The following is an 18919-nucleotide window of genomic DNA, read 5'->3' as shown; positions in this document are numbered from 1 at the left end:
GGACAAGAGTAGCGTGAACAGGCATACTGTACCTTCTAAGTAACAATTTTTATACAAAGACTAGTGACTCTAGATGAATCTGTCTGTCTGCCTATCTATCTTTCTCTCTCTGTGTCTCTCTCTCTCTATCAATCATCTACCTACCTATCTTCCATCCAACCAACCATCCAACCAATCCATTTATATGAACAAATACATTTGCATCTGCAGCAATTTATGTCAGGAGCTTTATTCCATATACACATTTGGGGGGGAGGGTTTCAAGTAAACATAGGACAAACGTTCCAAATAAACTGTATGTTTACTTATTGTTTGTGATCACAGTGAGTTATATCTCTCTCTTATAACATTATGAACTTTCTAGTGATGTCAGTAAGAATAAGCTCAGCTTGTATAGAGCATATATAAAGTATGGAGATAGTCCTTATATAAAAATATGTACAGTATTTTCTCTATCATATAGGAGAAATACTACTTTGATTGGAAATGGCTGATGCATGTGGGATTTTAAGACAATAGGTATTAGCCAATTAAATTTGGTAAGTCCTAATAACAAAAATGTTAATGCATACTAATTCTTAAAAACATTCTACGTATTGAAGAAAGAAGGTTTCTTTTGTGTGTTATGACACTGCCATAAGTAAAATATTTTAGTTAATGGAAGATCTGTGTCACAATAGTGTTGACAGAGAACCTGCACATACAAAAATCCATTCATGAAGAAAAAAATCTGAAGTAACTGATGAGAAACACAAAATTAATTTCTGCATTGCAGGAATGAATCATGGTTCCCAGCAATTAATACTTTCTCATACTAAGAAGATAAATAATACTATATGACATAGTATTACCGTAACATTTTGTAGCATTTATCATAATTGGACTTTAATGATATTACCAAGACAAACATCTCTGGAAGAGTCAAGCTCCATTAAAATCCTTTTTGATTGATTGATTGATTATGCTTAGGCTTATCACCTAGCAAAGCTTTGATTTTATTAAATAGTGTTTCATTTTAAACCCAGCACTGTTGGTCTATTTTAGTTATTTGTGTATATAAAAAAGCATCCTGAAATATCAAAATGTTTCAAGATTGCTGTAGTTAGGATTTTCATTGATTTCCATTTTAACATCCTAAATATCACTTCAAGCTACTCATAAGAACTGAAAGTATTTTTTAAGAAAGTTTGTAAATTTTGTTGAATTTTCTCCCATTATTCTTTGGTTCCAAAAATTAATATCTTTCCCATCTAATGTTCTTCAGATATATTATACTTACAGCTTCCAGAAATCCCAAACAGCATCATCAAAGACTATGTTTGTTTGTGGAAATTCTGAGAATTGAAGCCTGAAAATGAACAGCTTGGCACAGGCCAGAGGAGAATATGCAAGGATAAAGGTGGTGTAAAGTTGGATTATGTATATATCCCAAATAATTTCTTCACCTTGGTAGAGCATATATTTACTGGTACTTCCCCAAGAATGCCATGTAAGCCACTCTTTAAAAACTGTTTTAATAACATGCTGCCATTTTTGTGGTACTACATGGCATATCTGGGCTGCAAAAATTTAGATGGCTACTAGTTGACAGCAGAGATAAAATCTGAGTTCTTGCATGTCATCCAATAGCATTCCCAGGTAAATTAAGTATGGGATTAGTTTTTCCCAACAGAGATCACACATTGTGCCAGAGCCATTCTATCTTTCGGATATTAAGAGCAGTGCATTCACTTCTCGTTCTACAAAGGCAAACTGTGCCATTTTTCCCAATAAGTGACTGAGATTTTCTCCTCCACTAGGAAAGGACAGTGCATGGAATGCTATTGTGGAAACCTCTTTTTCATGTCTGACATGGTGTATCCTCCCCTAAGATACAGCCAGCTGCCTTCTGAAAAAAACTAGTTCAATCTTTGTCATCCATGCAGAATAAAAACTATTACCCCTGAACAATAGCAGCAATTGAGATGATGCACTGCAGGAATATAGCTATCCAGAATCATCTGGATTCATATAACATTAAGCCCAGGATTGATTGATTAAACCACAATACTTGGGTTCCTATATTAAGCTGACCTACAATCCATGTTTTTCATAACATGCTAAGGCAGAAACAAGCCAAATTATAGCTTAGCATTGTGTGGGACGAAGCCCATGGTACTCCAGTCTTTCTCAGACTGGTGCCTCCAGAGGTATTATGACTACTTCATAAATTTCCAGTTAGTTTCTCCTCATGCTGTAGATAATGTGAGCTATAATCCAAAGCATGTGGAGAATGTCAAGTTGGAAAAAGCTGCAATTTATCTTGTTGCAGCCTACAACGTGTACAGTATGTGGTGTTTCCCCATTCACATCAGATTGAATTTTGTCAGAAAATGAATTATCAGGAAAGATGTTTTTTCCACAAGCAGTCACTAATTGTATTAGGGAAAAAAGTATTTAGAATAATGCCTTCTTAAATTCCACTTTTGGGATTTTAAAACCAAAGTATTTATTGTTCATGGTTTCTGGTCCATAAAGGCAAAAATTCTGGAAAAGCTTGTATGTCGTATGACATACAGTAAGTTAAAAATCAAGAGCAAAAATCTAAAAGTGGCAATTTACCTCACAAGATCCCACATCAAGATAGCAGCCTGTGCTCAAGTCTTCTCCAATAGCAAATACTCAAAAGGGGATGTGTACAAATTCTCCTTCCCTGTGGTACTTTTGTCTTTCATACTAGTCAGTACCAATATACTTCCTTGTAAGGAGCAAATGAAGATGAAAATGAGCACCTTTTCTGCTGTTAAAAATTTTCAAAACGGAACAGACATACAACCCATAAATTACATCTTTGAACAGCGAGGGCAATCTGGAGCCTTTCAGACGTTTTAAAACTACAATTTCCATTAGAAAGAAATATGAGAATTGGTCTCCAAGAATGCCTGCCCATCTTAGAAGAAAAAATTAGAAAAACTATGTAACATATGTATTTTCTTCCTTATGAAAATACTGGAGCTTTTTGTATAAAAAAATATACATCCCAATCCACACATTCTCATCAGTCTAGAAGGGAATGAGTTCTAGGTGATGGTCCCTTTGCAATAACCCTCAGAAATGACAAGGCCGATCATTTCTCTGTCAAAGGCATTATGAGTTGTGTAACCTTCTGCAATGGGATCTTGGTTCTGAGTAGAGACCTATCGCTGAAATCCTGAGCAATGCATCTTGATGATAGTATATTTCATGTGACGTAGCCTTATATCATGCTTCTACCACTTCATTATACATGAGCTAAAACATTTGAAACATTCTGACATCAAAGAAATCCCTACATGGCAGGGATGAAAGCCAAGCTTTTCATCTACCATTAGTCTTGTGGATTGGCGATGAGTTGTATCCCAACACATTTGATAGACTCCATATACTTTGAAATATGGGGTTTGGCTATACTATGAAAAGAGCACTGAATTATTCAACCCTCCACACACAGTATGATGTACTACATGTTAAGTAGTAAGATGGGAGGCTGGCTTAGTCTGTTTCACTAGTTAAATCTCACTGATTTTAGTGATAAATCCAAGTTTACATATTTAGGATTGAAGTGAAAGTATGTCGAGCTACAAACGGAAAGTGCACTCCCTAAGTTACAATGAATTCATTAAAATACGCATTTAGAAGAAGTGACATCTGTGCCATTCAATGGTATTAACAGAATTGCTTTTTGTTAGAAAGTATATACTGGTGCAAAATTAATTTGCCATAATGACCACTGTTATTCAGGTCTTCTACAGGCAACTCAGACATAAGTCTCTTGATATATTTGTTTTTCAAAAAATATTATAGCTCATCATGATTCTTTGTGAGGTCTTCTCCATAATTTGTAGCCTGACTTCCAACAAACATGCGCCAATTATCTAGAATCTCTTGTTTGGTTAACTTCTGATCCTGCAAGGAAAAAAAATAGCTGGTTAGAAAAATAGCTACAAATAACCAACACACATAGCTATTTTCCATTCTAGTCAATTTTTCCTCTTTGTTTTAACAATCCAGACTCTGGTATAAGAACTTGGATTGGTATTTATTCATGCCTCTATGTAAACCCCTTTATTTATAAAGCCTATATGTGAGCGTCAATGCTTTAGGCCAAATAAAAAGAACAATGTACAAAAAGAAGTATCAGTAGGCATTTGTTTACAAAAGCAGAAAAACAATTGGGAAAATAAATTATTGGTGTGAAAAAATAATCTAAATTTTGCTTTCTTGATCCAAAAAACTTTAGAAAACACTTATAATTTTTAACTTGTATCCGAAGCTATATTTGAAGTAGAGGTACATTCTGCTGGCAGAAAATCCTATTCTGCTCAAGAGGACCATAGGAATCTCCATGCTGTAATAAGAAAAAGCCAAATAGTGATGTTCTGGAAGAGCCTGGGAGCAGCTGAAGATGAGCTGCATGCAGTTGACCATTTGTAGCCATTCATATTCAGAGGAATCTTATCTGCAGACTTCATCACAAATGCACACTCAGGTGCTTCCACTATTCTGAACTGTGATTTTACTGTACAGAATACTAGGCATACAAGAGGACACATCAATCTTTGGATTAGAATAAATGTTAAAATCCACATTAGGCTCACAGTTGTACACTTTTTTATATATATACTTTTTTCAGGCATTTTCTGAAAGATTAACTAATGACAACAAGGTACTCATTCAAATGATGCATTTTTTAAAATAAACATCTTATCAGAATTATTAAATCTTAAAGTTCTGGTTGCACAAAATTGAATCAAACCAATACGATAACATGACACCTGTGGGGTCAAAAAAACCTAAATACCTTATCTACATCCGATTCATAAACTAAATGCCTTGCTTCAGCTTGTGCATGGTCATAATCTTTTGGAAGAATCCAGTGTCGAATCTCCTCTTTATCCATCTTCCCATCCTTATTTAGATCTCGAAAATCTGCAAACTGTTCACGTTCCGTTACCACCCAGTCTGGTTCAGGTCTCCCATCTTCATGTGCAAACATGTCAGCTGGAAATAAGAAATAGTATGTAAAAACTTAAGATTCTGTACTAGAGAAAAAAATGTATCCTGCCTTTATTTATTTACTGTATTTCTATACAGGCGTATTTCCCGATCATTCATGATTATACAAAAGCAAATGCATTGGTCACCCAAAATATCAGTATGAAAATCGAACCAATAAACCACATAAATCATGGCAATAAACTTCCAATGAAGCTTATATAAAGAGGTGCCCAATGATTAAAATTAAATAATGTACAAGACTATGAGATAGTTGTTAGGCTAAAGGTAATTTCAGGGTTTTTTTAATGATCCCCTTCCCTTCTCTCTCTGTATCACAGGACCTACTGAACCCAAACTTTTTATAATAGGTTTATTCATGGGGGGGGGTCATATTCTGCAAAAGAAAAACGCCAGAAGTGGTCCATGTAATTACATCTTCCAACATAATTTTTCATCATTTCCTTTTTTAATGGTTTAGTGCTACATCTTCATTAATATACTGACTATAATTTGTAGAAATTGGATTCAGCTCCTAAGATGGAGAAAATTTGCTTTATAGCCCGTTAAAAATTCAAGAATAGATGAACTTCTGCTGGCATCAGATAGGAGGGATGGGGGTGGGGGCGGGAAGGGGGAAGAGACTTCAGTGTAATGATTCTCAGATTCTGCTTTGCATAGGCCCGTATATTATTTGCATGGTAGTTTCACACTCCTTTTATCATCGTACTCTTGAACTGATAATGTAACTGCTCCTTGAAGGACAACCCAAAAATCCATCCATGTACATGCTTAAATATTTCACATTTTCTGTAAGTCACGTTTCTCCTTATTTGCTCTTTGCTGCTCTGATCTGTAATTAAATCTATAGCTAACAAAAAAGTGGGCTTCATCTTTATTTAAAGCTAAGGCTCAGAATGAACTAAGATGTGCAACAAATGTCAAAAATTATCATAAAAAGTTTTTTTCAACATACAAAAAACAAGAAAAAAGTGAATCACACTGTTGTTAACAAATTTGGCTTTCCCAATTGACTTTGCTTGTCAGAAGCCAACTGAGAAGGTAACAAATCATGATCATTTGACTGCAAGCCATTGCAATAATAGTAAACGTAATTTTAAGAATGGTCATTAAGTCACTTTTTCTGAGCCTGTAGTAACTCTGAATTGCCATTAAACAAATGGTCATGAGTCAAAACTTCCTGTACTTTTCCTATATTTCTGAGTTATCTAACAAGTAAGGAAATGGTAACAATCTTTTTCCTAAACTGATAGATAATAGGAAGTCAAAAGTCACATGATGCCTTTCCTATCAAGTGTGTTTATCGTACTTCTGAACTGAACAAATGCTGATGCACAATCAGCAAAGACACTTGAGCTCTTTAGCTGATTTCCAGTTTCTATGAATATTAAATATGGTTTGGGGTTTTTATCCATGAAAATTCTATGCAAGTATTAGGCTTGCATGTACTGTAGATTTCAAGTAGATTCTAAGAAAGAACATGACTGATACCCAGTACTTACAGCCTCACTACCAATCTATGTGCAGTGTCTAACTTGGGAGAAGACTACCCAAACTGACCATAAGAAATCATATTTATTTTAAGGATCTTTTTATGAAGATCAATATGGATTTACACCTAAAAGACAACTACAAGATAATATTAGAAATGTTTTCAATATTTTGAACTATTTTGACGCAACATAATGAAAAGCAAGCTGCCTTGATATTCCGAATGCAGAGAAAGCCTTTGATAATTTGAATTGAATTTCTTTTTTTGTTTGTTTGTTTACAGTTCTGGAACATATGAAGCTTGGAGATAATTTTATTAAACATATAAGGTTGACTTGTAGTTCTCAGAAAGCACAAATAATTGTTAATGGAGAATAACAAAATCTTGTGAGATTCAAAAACGGACAAGGCAAGAATATCCACTGTCTCTATTTTTGCTCATTATGGTTCTGGACTCAAGATTTAAAACAAATCTATAAGTTAAGGGAGGAGAATAGGCAGGCAAAAAAAAAAAGTATACCGGAACTCATTGGAAAATTGGCATACCGGAACTCATTGGAAAATTACCAAGGCAAATTTAAAATTAAATCAAGAGAGCAATGAAAAGCAGAAGGATATAGTTGTCAATGGTTTTTCCATTTATAGTTATCTGAAAGATGTAAAATGGATAAAATGACTTATAGTATGAGCTAGAAGATAGAATTTGAAATATATTTGCGTACTGATAATAAACATAATTCCTAAAAATATATAAACTTTTGTTGAAATTAAAAACATACAAAAACAGATTAAAGAATGTATGATAAAACTTTTGGTTATAATATACAGATGAATTGACAGGAAAATAAATGGTTAAAAGTTGAAATTTATACTGTGTTTTGATCTAAAAGAGAATTTGTATTCAACAATGTATCATTGGTACAGGACACCAGAGAAATAATCTAGAACAGGGGTGTCAAACTGCCGGCCCATGGGTCAGATGCGTCATGAGGAAACCGCGCCCACCCCATTGCCGGAAATGGGGAAAAAGTTCCGATATGTCGCGCGACGTCACGTGACATCGCAAGTTTGACATGTCTGATTTAGAATATATAATACTGCTTCAAATGAATGTTGGAAATGTAAACATGAAGGAACATTTTATCATGTTTGGTGGACATGAATAAAAGCTAAAAAAATGAATTCAAATACAAACTTTGATATAGAGGATGTTAAAGACCGGTATTCAATTTAAGTCAGAACTTAGGACTAATGGGAGAAGAGTTAGAAAAATGTCATGGGAAATTATGTCAATATATGATTAGTGTGACGAGATTAATACATGCACCAAGATGAAAAGATTCAACATTGTCATTCCTCCATTGTCCATAATGGAGGAATGATTGGTGAAGTTCACATATATTGCTGAAATGAATAAATTGTTTTCTTTGATTAGAGAAAATACGTTATCTGCAATTATTGGTGAGTAGAAGTATCTTATGGACATTTTACAAAATATTATAAAAATGAACTTGTGATTTATGGTTTTGAGGATTACAGAGGATAGATTATAGAAAGGAATATGATTCTTCATATATTTTTCCTTCTTTCTATTTTTATTCAATTTTTCTCTTTTCTTGAACTTTTGGCTTTTTCTTTTTTTCTTCCTTACATTATATTACTTTGTATTAAATTTCACTTTAAAAGTTTCAGTAAAAATCATAAATTTATACAAAAAGAAATCATATTTATAACAAATAGTAGAATTCTCCATGCCATAGCATACCAATGTATTCATCCTGATCCACAAAACCATCTTCATTTTTGTCTATGTCCTCCAGTGTTTCCTGTCATAATAAGGGGGAAAAAGCTGTCAGTACAAAGATGCCTGGGATTTTCTGCAAACTGCTTATAAATCTTTCATTTTCAGCTGTCCTTTTACATCAGCATCTCCCAATGTGAAGCCCTCCAGTGGTCTTGACTTCCATAAACTTCAGCCAGTTTGGCCTATTGAGTGCTTGCTAGGAATTATGAGAGTTGACATCTAAAATATTTGGAAAGGAACAGTCTGGGAAAGGCCGTTTACACCAAAAGCAATAGAGCCTTTTTTAAAAAAATAAAACATACAATAAACATAATTTAAATTATCTAAATACTTTTCCTGAACATACATACAGAGTATGTTTTACCTTAGAATCTTCTTTATGCACAGGAATTGGCTACAGGGGCTTCTGTAATATTTCTCTGGAGATATCATATAAATGAAAATGCAGTATATACTTTCAAAGGCTCCTTAGTAAATTAAATATCAGGTCATTAATAAATCAATGTGACTAATACTATTGCAACCTTCCAGGTTAGGAATAGCAAACACAGTTTCTAAGGCTTAGAAAGAGCAGTAGGCCTGCGGTTCAGTACATACTGCAGAAAGAGCTTAAGCGCAAATCTCAGTATAGAAAGAAAGAAAAAAAGAAAAAGAAAGAAAGACAGACAGACAGACTAGGGAATTTTGGAAGCTATAGTCAACACTTGGATGACATAAGGCTGGAAAAAGCTGGTCTTGATATCACTTAATTAGGCCAATGGCTGACTATGCCTAGTTTGACATCACACATTGGAATGGTTTATCTCAGGGGTTCTCAACCTGTGGTCCGCAGAACCTTGGGGGCCATGGTATCATCACAGGGGTCCATGAAGGCTTGAAAAAATGTTACAATTTAAAGCTTTTGTGGTCCATGGCCACAAAAGACATTTAAGGGGGGTCCATGGTGAAGTTGAAAACCACTGGTTTATTTCATTTTGTTAAATGTAAGAGTGTGAAGCTACAAATGATGCTTAACATATGTGAATTATTCACAATAAGGCACTGCCTATGTTTCTTGTAAAGTAAAATTATGCCATAGCAAGCAGCCACACCCTGATTTCTACAGCTAATTTGAAGGATCATGAGAACAGCCGAGTTTTGTAGTACTCAAGCAACAATGGGTCTGTAATGTGTCAGAGATAGGAGGCAAAGGATTGGCCATTGATAAATGTAGGGAAAAACACAATGTTTGCATTATTCTGACTTTCAATGGATGCTACTTTAAAACATTTAACAGAAGCATTTTTTCCTCAGTGTTGTTGCTTTAGCATGTGATAACATCAAGTATTTGTTGAATACTTCAACAAGACAATATTTATGGCAAAACTGGTCCATGTCTATGTTTGCCACCTTCCTACTAAACAATCTTCAGATAGAAGGGAGATGTTTTACCTGAATGCCTTTTCTCAGCACAGAGACGTAGAATCCACCAATGAGTTAACTCTGCCTTCCTGCCCATTAGACCGGGTTAGCCAACTTGTCGCATTCTTGACGAAGGCGAAGCAACTGACTACAATTCGACGTGATGGCTCCCGGTTCCCTAATATAATCTTAATGTTTTTAAGGGTGGGAGTGGATTCTATGTCTCCGTGCTGAGAAAAGGCATTCAGGTAAGACAATGCCCCTTCTCTAGCACTGGAGATGTAGAATCCACCAATGGGACATACCAAAGCCTCACTGTCCCAATGGGTGGGAAACGACTATTTGTCACCTTCCTATTAAACAATCTTCAGATAGCATTTATCAACACACAAGAGATATCACAGAAATTAGGGAGAGAGGCTACATTTTAGCAACCTAATTCCTAAAAGCAGCTTTCCTTCTGGATGAAAAGAACAGCAATTACTGTCTAGGAAACCTTGCCTTGAGAGATGAGGAAGCCATTTTCAAAGCGATGTAACAAAGAAAAGCCCAAAAGGAATAAAGGTGGCTATGCCAGAGCTTACTAGAACAACAATGTCTTTCATATGCTCAAACTCCTCTGGGTGAAGGAAAGCGGTGAATTCCTCACGAGTTGCTTCTGAATCACCATCCAGATCAGCTTGTTTGAATCTTCTTTCATCTCTGGGTAGCATTTTCTTAAAATTGTGTTGCTCTGTGGCATCCTGGAACTCTCTGGAATGCTCTAGAGAAAAGGAATGATTAGAATAAGATGAATCAAACTAAAATTGCAGGAATAATTAAATACCAGAGCGTTACCTAGGAATGATATGCAAGAATCTAAATCTCTCCTACATAAGGTATACGTCCAGTATAGTATTCTGCCTATGGGAATTCTTCCATTAGATCTTAGAACCTAGTGTGGTACATACACACATATATAGTTCCATATTCTTCAAATAAAAAATGTAATTCTTTCCTTAGCCCGCAATAAAAACCACAGCATTTTGTATTTACTAGAGAGATGTTTTGATAAAGTTACATAGCTGCATCCCTTTCCCATCCTTATATATACTATCAGTGTTGCAGCAGCTGCTACTTCTATGTACTTTAAACAGAAGCAAGGTATTTTAAGAGGACTTAATTACCATTTTAGTCAAAACCCATTTTGAAAATAGCCCAAGCAGTCCCTTTTCTTTTACACGCAAAAGCATTTGTGCGTTGACATGTATACCTCATACACAGAAATCTTTACTTGTTTATAACAATATGCACTGAGTCAAGTTGGCCAGAAAACTGATATGCTTGAATAAGCACATGTAGTCAGAAACAAAGGATATAGGAATGTTACTCCCACCCTCTTTAATGATACCCATGTCCTCTGGAACTCAAAACTGCGTCCAAAGTCCCATTAGTGATTCATTTACATTTAGATTAAATTGACAAATGCCCATTTCTTCTCTTCTGTGTTCATTTCTTATCTGTGCATCTTGTCTACCTATATTTACAAAAAAGTGAGTTTCTGCTTTCTTGCAATTTAATCTTAAATACATCAAAGACAAATATCAATAACCTGCAGCCTGGCTGTAGCCCTTGGCTTAATTTCAGCTGGTATTTAATATACACAAGGCTTGCTTTTCATATAGAGAAAGTATTTGCATTTGTTTTGGACACGTTCTGAATTAAAGAAGGATACTTCAGGGCGATTTGGAATCTTTCTGCACCAAAATCTCAAGATGTTATTTGGCATTCAAGTATTCTGATATATTTTGTATAAAATTTATCAAAAACGTAAAATGCCAAAATGGGTTTGATAGGATCTAGGTTTGAACTAAGCTGTTGTTTCCTACCAGAGAATACTTTACTAAATACTTTACTTCCAGTCATACTATTCTGGAAAAGAACCAAAAAAGAATTGTTCCATAATTGTTCCATTGTTTTTAGAAACAATGCTAGAATTCAGAATTCACTATTCATTCTTGTTCTGTTGCATCTGAATTAGGTTCAGTGTTATGGCTGATAAATGTAAACCAATCGGCTGAATTTTTGTATGCCTAGAATTTTCTTACCTAAATAGTAGCCATATGATGCTTGTTTGTATTCTTCCCATGAAATTTTATTGTCTTTATTGAGATCATAATCCTTCCAGACCTTAGCCACATTTTCAAAGATATAACGTTTCTGTACTCTTTTAATCCAATTTTTCAGTTCTTCTGTTGTGATAAAACCATCTTTGTCATCATCAATCCGATCAACAATTTTGCTGAGATAAAGGGAAAAATAATCAGATAATTAGAATCTTAGTAAATATTCTTCAGAATTTGCATTACTATCCATATAATCCTAGGTAATTGTTCTACAAATTGTCTACAAATAACTGTGAGAGGGATCTTGGAGTCCTAGTGGACAATCATTTAAATATGAGCCAGCAGTGTGCTGCAGCTGCCAAAAATGCCAACAAAGTGCTAGGCTGCATTAACAGAGGGACAGAATCAAGATCACGTGAAGTATTAATATCACTTTACAATGCCTTGGTAAGGCCACACTTGGAATACTGCATCCAGTTTTGCTCACCATGATGTAAAAAAGATGTTGAGACTCTAGAAAGAGTACAGAGAAGAGCAACAAAGATGATTAGGAGATTTGAGGCTAAAACATATAAGGAACAGTTCCTGGAATTGGGACGAGAGAGAAGGACGAGGGGGGACATGATAGCAGTGTTACAATATCTCAGGGGCTGCCACAAAGAAGAGGGAATCAATCTATTTTCCAAAGCGCCTGAAGGTAGGACAAGAAGCAATGGGTGGAAACTAATCAAGGAGAGAAGCAACCTAGAACTAAGGAGAAACTTCCTGACAGAACAATTAACCAGTGGAACAACCTGCCTCCAGAAGCGGTTAAATGCTCTAACACTAGAAGTTTTTAAGAAGAGACTGGACAGCAATTTGTCCGAAATTGGACAAACCCTGAAATAGGGTTACCTACCTGAACAGGGGGTTGGACTTGATGACCTCCAAGGTCCCTTCCAACTTTATTACTATTATTATTATTATTATTATTATTATTATTATTATTATTATTATCTGCCTTCTACAATTATATTTGCTTAAAATGAATCTTCTGAATGGGAACCACTATGATACCTATCTAAAGGTGTTATAATGCATATTATCTCTGCTGTTTAGCACTGCTGTTTGCACCAACAATTTTTTTCATGCATATCTGTCTTCCAGATCATATATAAACATCCAAATTGGTATCTGATGTATAGTACAATATACTTGAGCAATCCATCCATTGTGACTGACTTGCAAACTATTTCTGAGGAAGGGTTGCATTATAAGCAAATGACATTTCACAGTCCCTATCTCTACCCATCTCCTGTCTTGGTCTTTCTCTCCATTTCACTGTACCTTTGCTTTCAACTATTTGTCTGATCAGGCAGCAGCAGAAAAACTGGAGATGTATGCAAGAGATTCTCATTCTCTAGGAATAATCTCTTGTGCCTTCTCCAAGAAAACCTACGTGGCATTTTAAGCCACTCCTCAGACAGTGAGGGCGGGGAAAAAAAAGAGGAATGGAATGACAGCAAAATAAAAGGCCACATGTTAACCCTAAAGAGTCAAATCTGGCAAACTTGAACTGATGGTATCTGTCCACTGAATTTGTAGGGATTTGATAATCTAGCATGTTTTAAAAGTACCGATCACATTCCTTTTTCATACAACCATACATATAAGTACTTAGTCAAGTTTTGTTAAGTGTTGTCTAAGCCAATAAAATGCCAAAATACAAATTCCAACCTCCTTCTCCATACACAGAAGGATATAAATCAGAAAAGAGATCTGTATCTGGATTAGATTGCATCTGAGGGTTCCCATGACCCAAAGTATAGTTATACACAAATAAAATCCTAATTTAATAGACCACTTGGTGGGAGAGAGTGTCTATTGCTCCTCTTTGTCAGTAAAATTGTAGCAAAACAATTATATTACAATATGTAACTGATGGAAATTCTTCGTTTATACCAATTTATATCATTGGCCTTGATTTCTACCATTATTCAAATATAACAAGAATTTTGCCCATTGCATCAAGGTCTGTCCACTAAACAGAGGTTTAACTTTTCATACACAGCATTAAATGCCAGGGCAAACTTTCCAGCTAATCTTCTCCCAAAAACCTAGTTGTGACTTGCATGGGCATGTGGGCTTGTCATTCAGCACTTGTCACAGCAAAAAAATTAACTAGATAATCTTTCACTAATTAGATTTCTACAATTGGACAAAAAGAGCAAAAAACCCCACTGTTACTGGTTTCAAGCAAATGAAACGCAAGTAGAATAACCTGTTAAAATGTTGTGAAGAAATTTAATGTTCAGTGGAGCTTACAAAAACTAATATTATGGGTAGCCAGTGAAGACAGATTGTCAATCAATATATTGACCAGTGCTTGTGAACTCTCTTTCAAAGGAGAACAATGTTCTCCAAGACTGTAAGGACCAGTTAATATGCCACATTTGTCATATATGAAGGTTTGCCTTGCCATGGACAAATATACGGCATGATATTTGTCCATGGCATGGCAAACCTTCATATATACAGTTAATGTTCCGAAATGAAATAAAAAGCAATATAAAGTGGAATTCTAGAGTTGGCTGAATGGCATGATATTTGTCCATGGCATGGCAAACCTTCATATATACAGTTAATGATCCTAAATGAAATAAAAAGCAATATAAAATGGAATTCTAGAGTTGGCTGAATGGATGTAGAATCCTTCCCATGATGGAGAACTTTGGCTGGTAGAGAAGATGGACTATATGAAGGCTCTCTGAATACTTACTATAGCTTTTCTCACAAGTATAAGCAGAGATAGGAGAAGAGTAATGTTTTATTCCAGCTTTAAGCCTAGGAGAGGAGAGGAAAACAAACTTCTCCCCTGTATATATGAATGTAGGAGGCAGAACAGGTGATTGCTTTGCTATTGTATCCAGCAGCTACTGTATAACTCCTCAAGCTAGCAGCTAGACCTATACTTCTGCCTCATACTTCCACCTCAGAATAAAGTCACTATGTTCTGCATCAAAAAAGGCACCCATAGTTTAGAATCCCCCTCAGATGCCCAACAGAAGACCAAGTCTTCTGCACCTGCCTCCAGGTACAAGCAAGCAGGGATGCAAGTCATATCAGCTTCTCTATATCATATGGATGCTTTAAATGCAGAATACTCACCAAGCATAGAAGGAACCTCAGACTGAAGTGGAAAGACAGAAACCAGTTGATTCACCTTTACTTGTGATCCATCTCAATAACCAGATGGCAAAAGATTCAATGACAATTATCAAAGTCTGGCCCAGTTACTGGAGAAACTATTTGGGTTGAAGTCTAAAGTGGCTCCATCAAACATGGAAGCCCTACCAACACTATCCTGGATCACATCCTACGTGGGCATCATCAAAACACAGTGTTGACACAACTGCCAGCCCCACCCCACACACTTTTATTCTATTCATTTACACACACTTGCGTCTCCTCTCCCCCATCTTAGAAATTAGACTTTAAAAGGGGATCTATTGACATCAATGAGAGCTATTTTGAATAAAGGGTGACAATTCTTCAAGAGAAGATACAACATTGGGAAGGAAAGGCCTTGTCTCCCCTCACCAACACCACACCTTGAAGAACCCTCCCACAAAGCAAAGTTTTCATTTACTTCAATTGTTGAAAGCTGTTTCCTCAGCCAATAGCAAAGATCTCCAAATGTCACCCATGCAATTATGTTCATGCAAATGCCACAAAGATATATTTATACCAGGACAAATATATGCATGACATTATGTGTGTTTTAACATTTGTCATTCCCCCCAATGGCCATATAATAAGAGCTTTTCCTATTCCAGGTCTAGGGAGAATAGATGGGATAAAAAACTGGGGAAGAAAAATAGGTTATATGGGAAGCCATCACAAACTGTATTTTGCCTAGAAAAAGCAATTCTCTCTGCCTACCTCATACAGAAAAGTCAAGTTTATCACAAAGTTAGGCCAGGCAAGAAATATATTGCTTCATTTATACAGGAGTATAAATTTGGAGAATATTCTAGTTTAGGGGTGTCAAACTCTCAACATCACATGTGTCGTGACGTGTCGTGATTTTTTCCCCATTGCTGGGGTGGGCGCGGTTTCGGCCTGATGCATCCAGCCCGTTTGACACCCCTCTTCTAGTTCATGCTTAGCCACAGCAAATCAAAGGGTAATCTCAAATTTACCTCTCTGCTTTCTCTATTTAACACCCAGCAGATTTGTTATTAAGATAAAATGGGAAGACTAAACCTAAGTTTCTTGGAGAAAAGAGGAATAAATGGGATACATGTGAACATGGGCTCAGTGAGCAAACTGTTCACATGTTCTGTTATGGTGTTACTGTTTTACTTTTGCTCTTTCAACTTCTTTCTTAGAGTCCAACGCCACTGAAATGTTTTCCACCAATTTCTATTAGTTGCTAGGTTTCTTAAGAGTCAGACTTGCCTATTCATATCCAGCTTGCAGCAACATGAACTGGAAGTGGACACAAACTGATCAAGTTTTATTTTTGTACTCTTTTCAGTCAATCCCAACAGGTTTTGCACTAAGTCTGTGGTCCCACCCCACAATTTATGTATCTGCCAACACAAGATACATAATTGCCATGCACTGGGTATATCTCTCACCCATGAAAGACTCTTGTTTCTGCTGCAACAAATTAAGGAAGTTGCCCTCTAAAAGTTTAAAAAAAGAGAAAGAAAACCTCTTCTACAACAAACAAAAGTCCTTTTCATTTCAACGAGCTGATCCTGGACTTGAATTTGCCATATAAAACTAGATTACATACTGTATGATCTAGGAATGAAACTGATTTTTCATTCAAGGCGTTTGTTAGGAACTTCCCCTCCGCCACGTTACCAAGGCATCAAAGTAAGAAATTTCTTGCCTCGCAGAGCTAATTTTGGCTCCCGCGCGTTTATGGGAAAAGGGAAAATACTATTAACTTTGACAGCAGAGTGGCTAAACTCCATCGGCGTGCAAAACACTATTGTTTCACTGTACCTACTTGGAGAAAAAAATCCTCTCTAAATCAGCCTTCTCATCAACGTCTTCGTGCCTCCTGGGCACGAAGGGACCTTTATGCCATATTGGTAAAATAAGGAGGATCTTACCCCAACCGTTCCTGGCTTTCCTGCGGGCTAAGTTGATCGAAAGTTTTGGCATCTTCTTTGCCCAGAAAGGCTTCGTGGTCATACTGAAAGCTCTGGTTCTCTTCGTGTTGCCGGTTGACGAGTTCGGGATCGAGACGCACGACTCTCTCCTTTCTAAAAGTAGGGACGCCGAAGGACCTGTTGATGCAAAATACTAGCATCAGCCCCACCGTGAGAGAGCTGGACGTTTTCCCCAGGCTCATGGCTTCTTCCGGCCCAAGTTAGGTTCGTCTCCGAAGAAACTTTCGAGTCTCCAATATACGCCGAGAGAGACGACCTTCTTTACTTTGTAGAATCTAACACGTGTCTTTGCTTGGGCTGCCTCCCAGTCCAGCAGATCTCGCCTGTCTCGCGCCACGCGCTCATAAAGACTCAACGTGGGGTCGCCCCGTTTTTCCTGCCCCCCATGATGCAATACTGGTCCAGCTGCAAAAGTCTCGCTTTAAAGACGCCTATGAATGGCCTAATTTGGACTGGACATTGGAATCCCCCTTCCAGCCACTCAGCAATGCGCTTGCAAACGGGTGAAGTCCCGCACCGTTGAATACTACGCCTCGCGCGATTGGCTAAGAGGAGACGTCTAGCTGAAGGTGGAGGCGCCCGATCGCCACGTTTGCAAGGCGGCTCCAGTTTCTCCGGAGGGCCAATTGCGAAACTCACTGGAGGAGGGCGGGCTGAACGAAGAAAAGATTCCAGCGGGAAAGGTCCCAACGCCAACGTGGTGGGGATTATTATATTTCTTTCCCCGGAAGAAATGCTCTAGAGTTATGCGGCCTGATGCTAGCCATGTTCACCCGGGAAGTATATTTCTCGGTCGCTACTGAGTGTTTGTGCCTTGATGGATATCATTTCACCGAGACTGTTCTTGTAAATTCATGCTTATGTCATCAGACATAATATCTAACCACCTTGTCAATAAAGGAGAATATTTGCAGCTCGGTTAAAGGAAGGCTCCTTGTTGCTCTCCGAGCTTGGTTGTTTTCTTGCGGAGGTTTCATTACCCAAACTAGGTAACATCATCAGTGCTAGGATAGGCTAGGACAGTGGTGTTAAACTCGCCACGTGACGTGAAGCAGCATATCATGACTTTTCCCCCTTGCCACAGCTGGGGTGGGCAGTTGGACACCCCTGGGCTAGGACTAGCACTGATATATTACTAGTTTGGGTAATGAAACCTATGCAAGAAAACAACCAAACTTGGAGAGCACCAAAGACATCTCATAACCATCTTGGTTTTGCTGAACTTTTTTAACTACTTTGAGTATTCCAAGCATTAGCACTGAAGTCTTTTCCAGCGACTCCTGAGTTAACTTCAACTAGTATTGACTGATTTCCTCTGGTGGGTGAAGAATTCATTGGAGTTGGCTGCAAATGAATTCACATAAATATTCTCAACCATTTTATTCAATGCCTCAATGCAAAGACATCCATTTTTCTTCATTGTGTCTTTGATAGCCATGTTACAAATGGAAAAAAAACATGGCTCCAACAGTACATATGGTCATGGTCAGTGTGACAAGTCTAATGTTTTCTCTAGATCTGTTACAGTCTTTCTCTCAAGTAACCAATATCTTTGTTTCATGACACTTGAGCTTATGAAGGTAACATCTGTTAGTACTTCAATTTCTGTGCTGATATCACATTGGGCTGGCATTGACTTAATCTCTGTGTGTGTGTCTAGGGGTGTGTGATTTTTAACACAGCAGCAGACATGTTTTTTGCAGTCTTTAATTTCACCTTCAACAAGCAATTCTTTATAGTTCTCATTGTAGCTATCAAAATGGAAACTTCAGCATATGAGAGCCAATTGGTGTTTTTTCCAGCAATTTTAATTCCAAGTTTTGTTTCCTGTAGTCCAGCATTTCTCTTGATATTCTGCATGTAAGTTGAATAAAAAAGCATGCACTTAATGTATTCCTTTCCATATTCTGAACTAT

The 18919-nt window shown here is 36.9% G+C and overlaps 1 protein-coding gene across 1 annotated transcript; it reads right to left on the bottom strand.

Annotated features, from left to right (window-relative positions):
* Positions 1–213: 213 nt before the first annotated feature.
* RCN1 (reticulocalbin 1) lies at positions 214–17512 on the bottom strand. Its single transcript, XM_039355922.1, has 6 exons — positions 16944–17512; positions 11818–12011; positions 10315–10493; positions 8291–8351; positions 4820–5019; positions 214–3924 (listed from the first exon to the last, which is right to left on the bottom strand). The coding sequence occupies exons 1-6, from the start codon at positions 17183–17185 to the stop codon at positions 3817–3819; spliced, it is 984 nt and encodes a 327-aa protein (XP_039211856.1). The 5' UTR covers positions 17186–17512; the 3' UTR covers positions 214–3816.
* Positions 17513–18919: the final 1407 nt, after the last annotated feature.

The sequence above is a fragment of the Crotalus tigris genome, unplaced genomic scaffold, assembly GCF_016545835.1.
Source record: "Crotalus tigris isolate CLP2741 ecotype Arizona unplaced genomic scaffold, ASM1654583v1 scf7180000018777.2418813, whole genome shotgun sequence".
NCBI lineage: Eukaryota > Metazoa > Chordata > Lepidosauria > Squamata > Viperidae > Crotalus > Crotalus tigris.
The sequence above is the reverse complement of the archived record's forward strand: the minus strand, read 5'-3'. Positions and strand labels throughout refer to the sequence as shown.

What these genes read in the sequence shown, in the direction of transcription:
- RCN1 (XM_039355922.1), bottom strand. Translation starts at nt 17,185, where the DNA reads ATGAGCCTGGGGAAAACGTCCAGCTCTCTCACGGTGGGGCTGATGCTA. An exon ending in GGATCAGGATGAATACATTG is followed by an intron (nt 5,020 to 8,290) that starts GTATGCTATGGC and finishes TCTTATTTCCAG; the next exon opens with CTGACATGTTTGCACATGAA. An exon ending in ATGAATCGGATGTAGATAAG is followed by an intron (nt 3,925 to 4,819) that starts GTATTTAGGTTT and finishes TTTTCCTTGCAG; the next exon opens with GATCAGAAGTTAACCAAACA.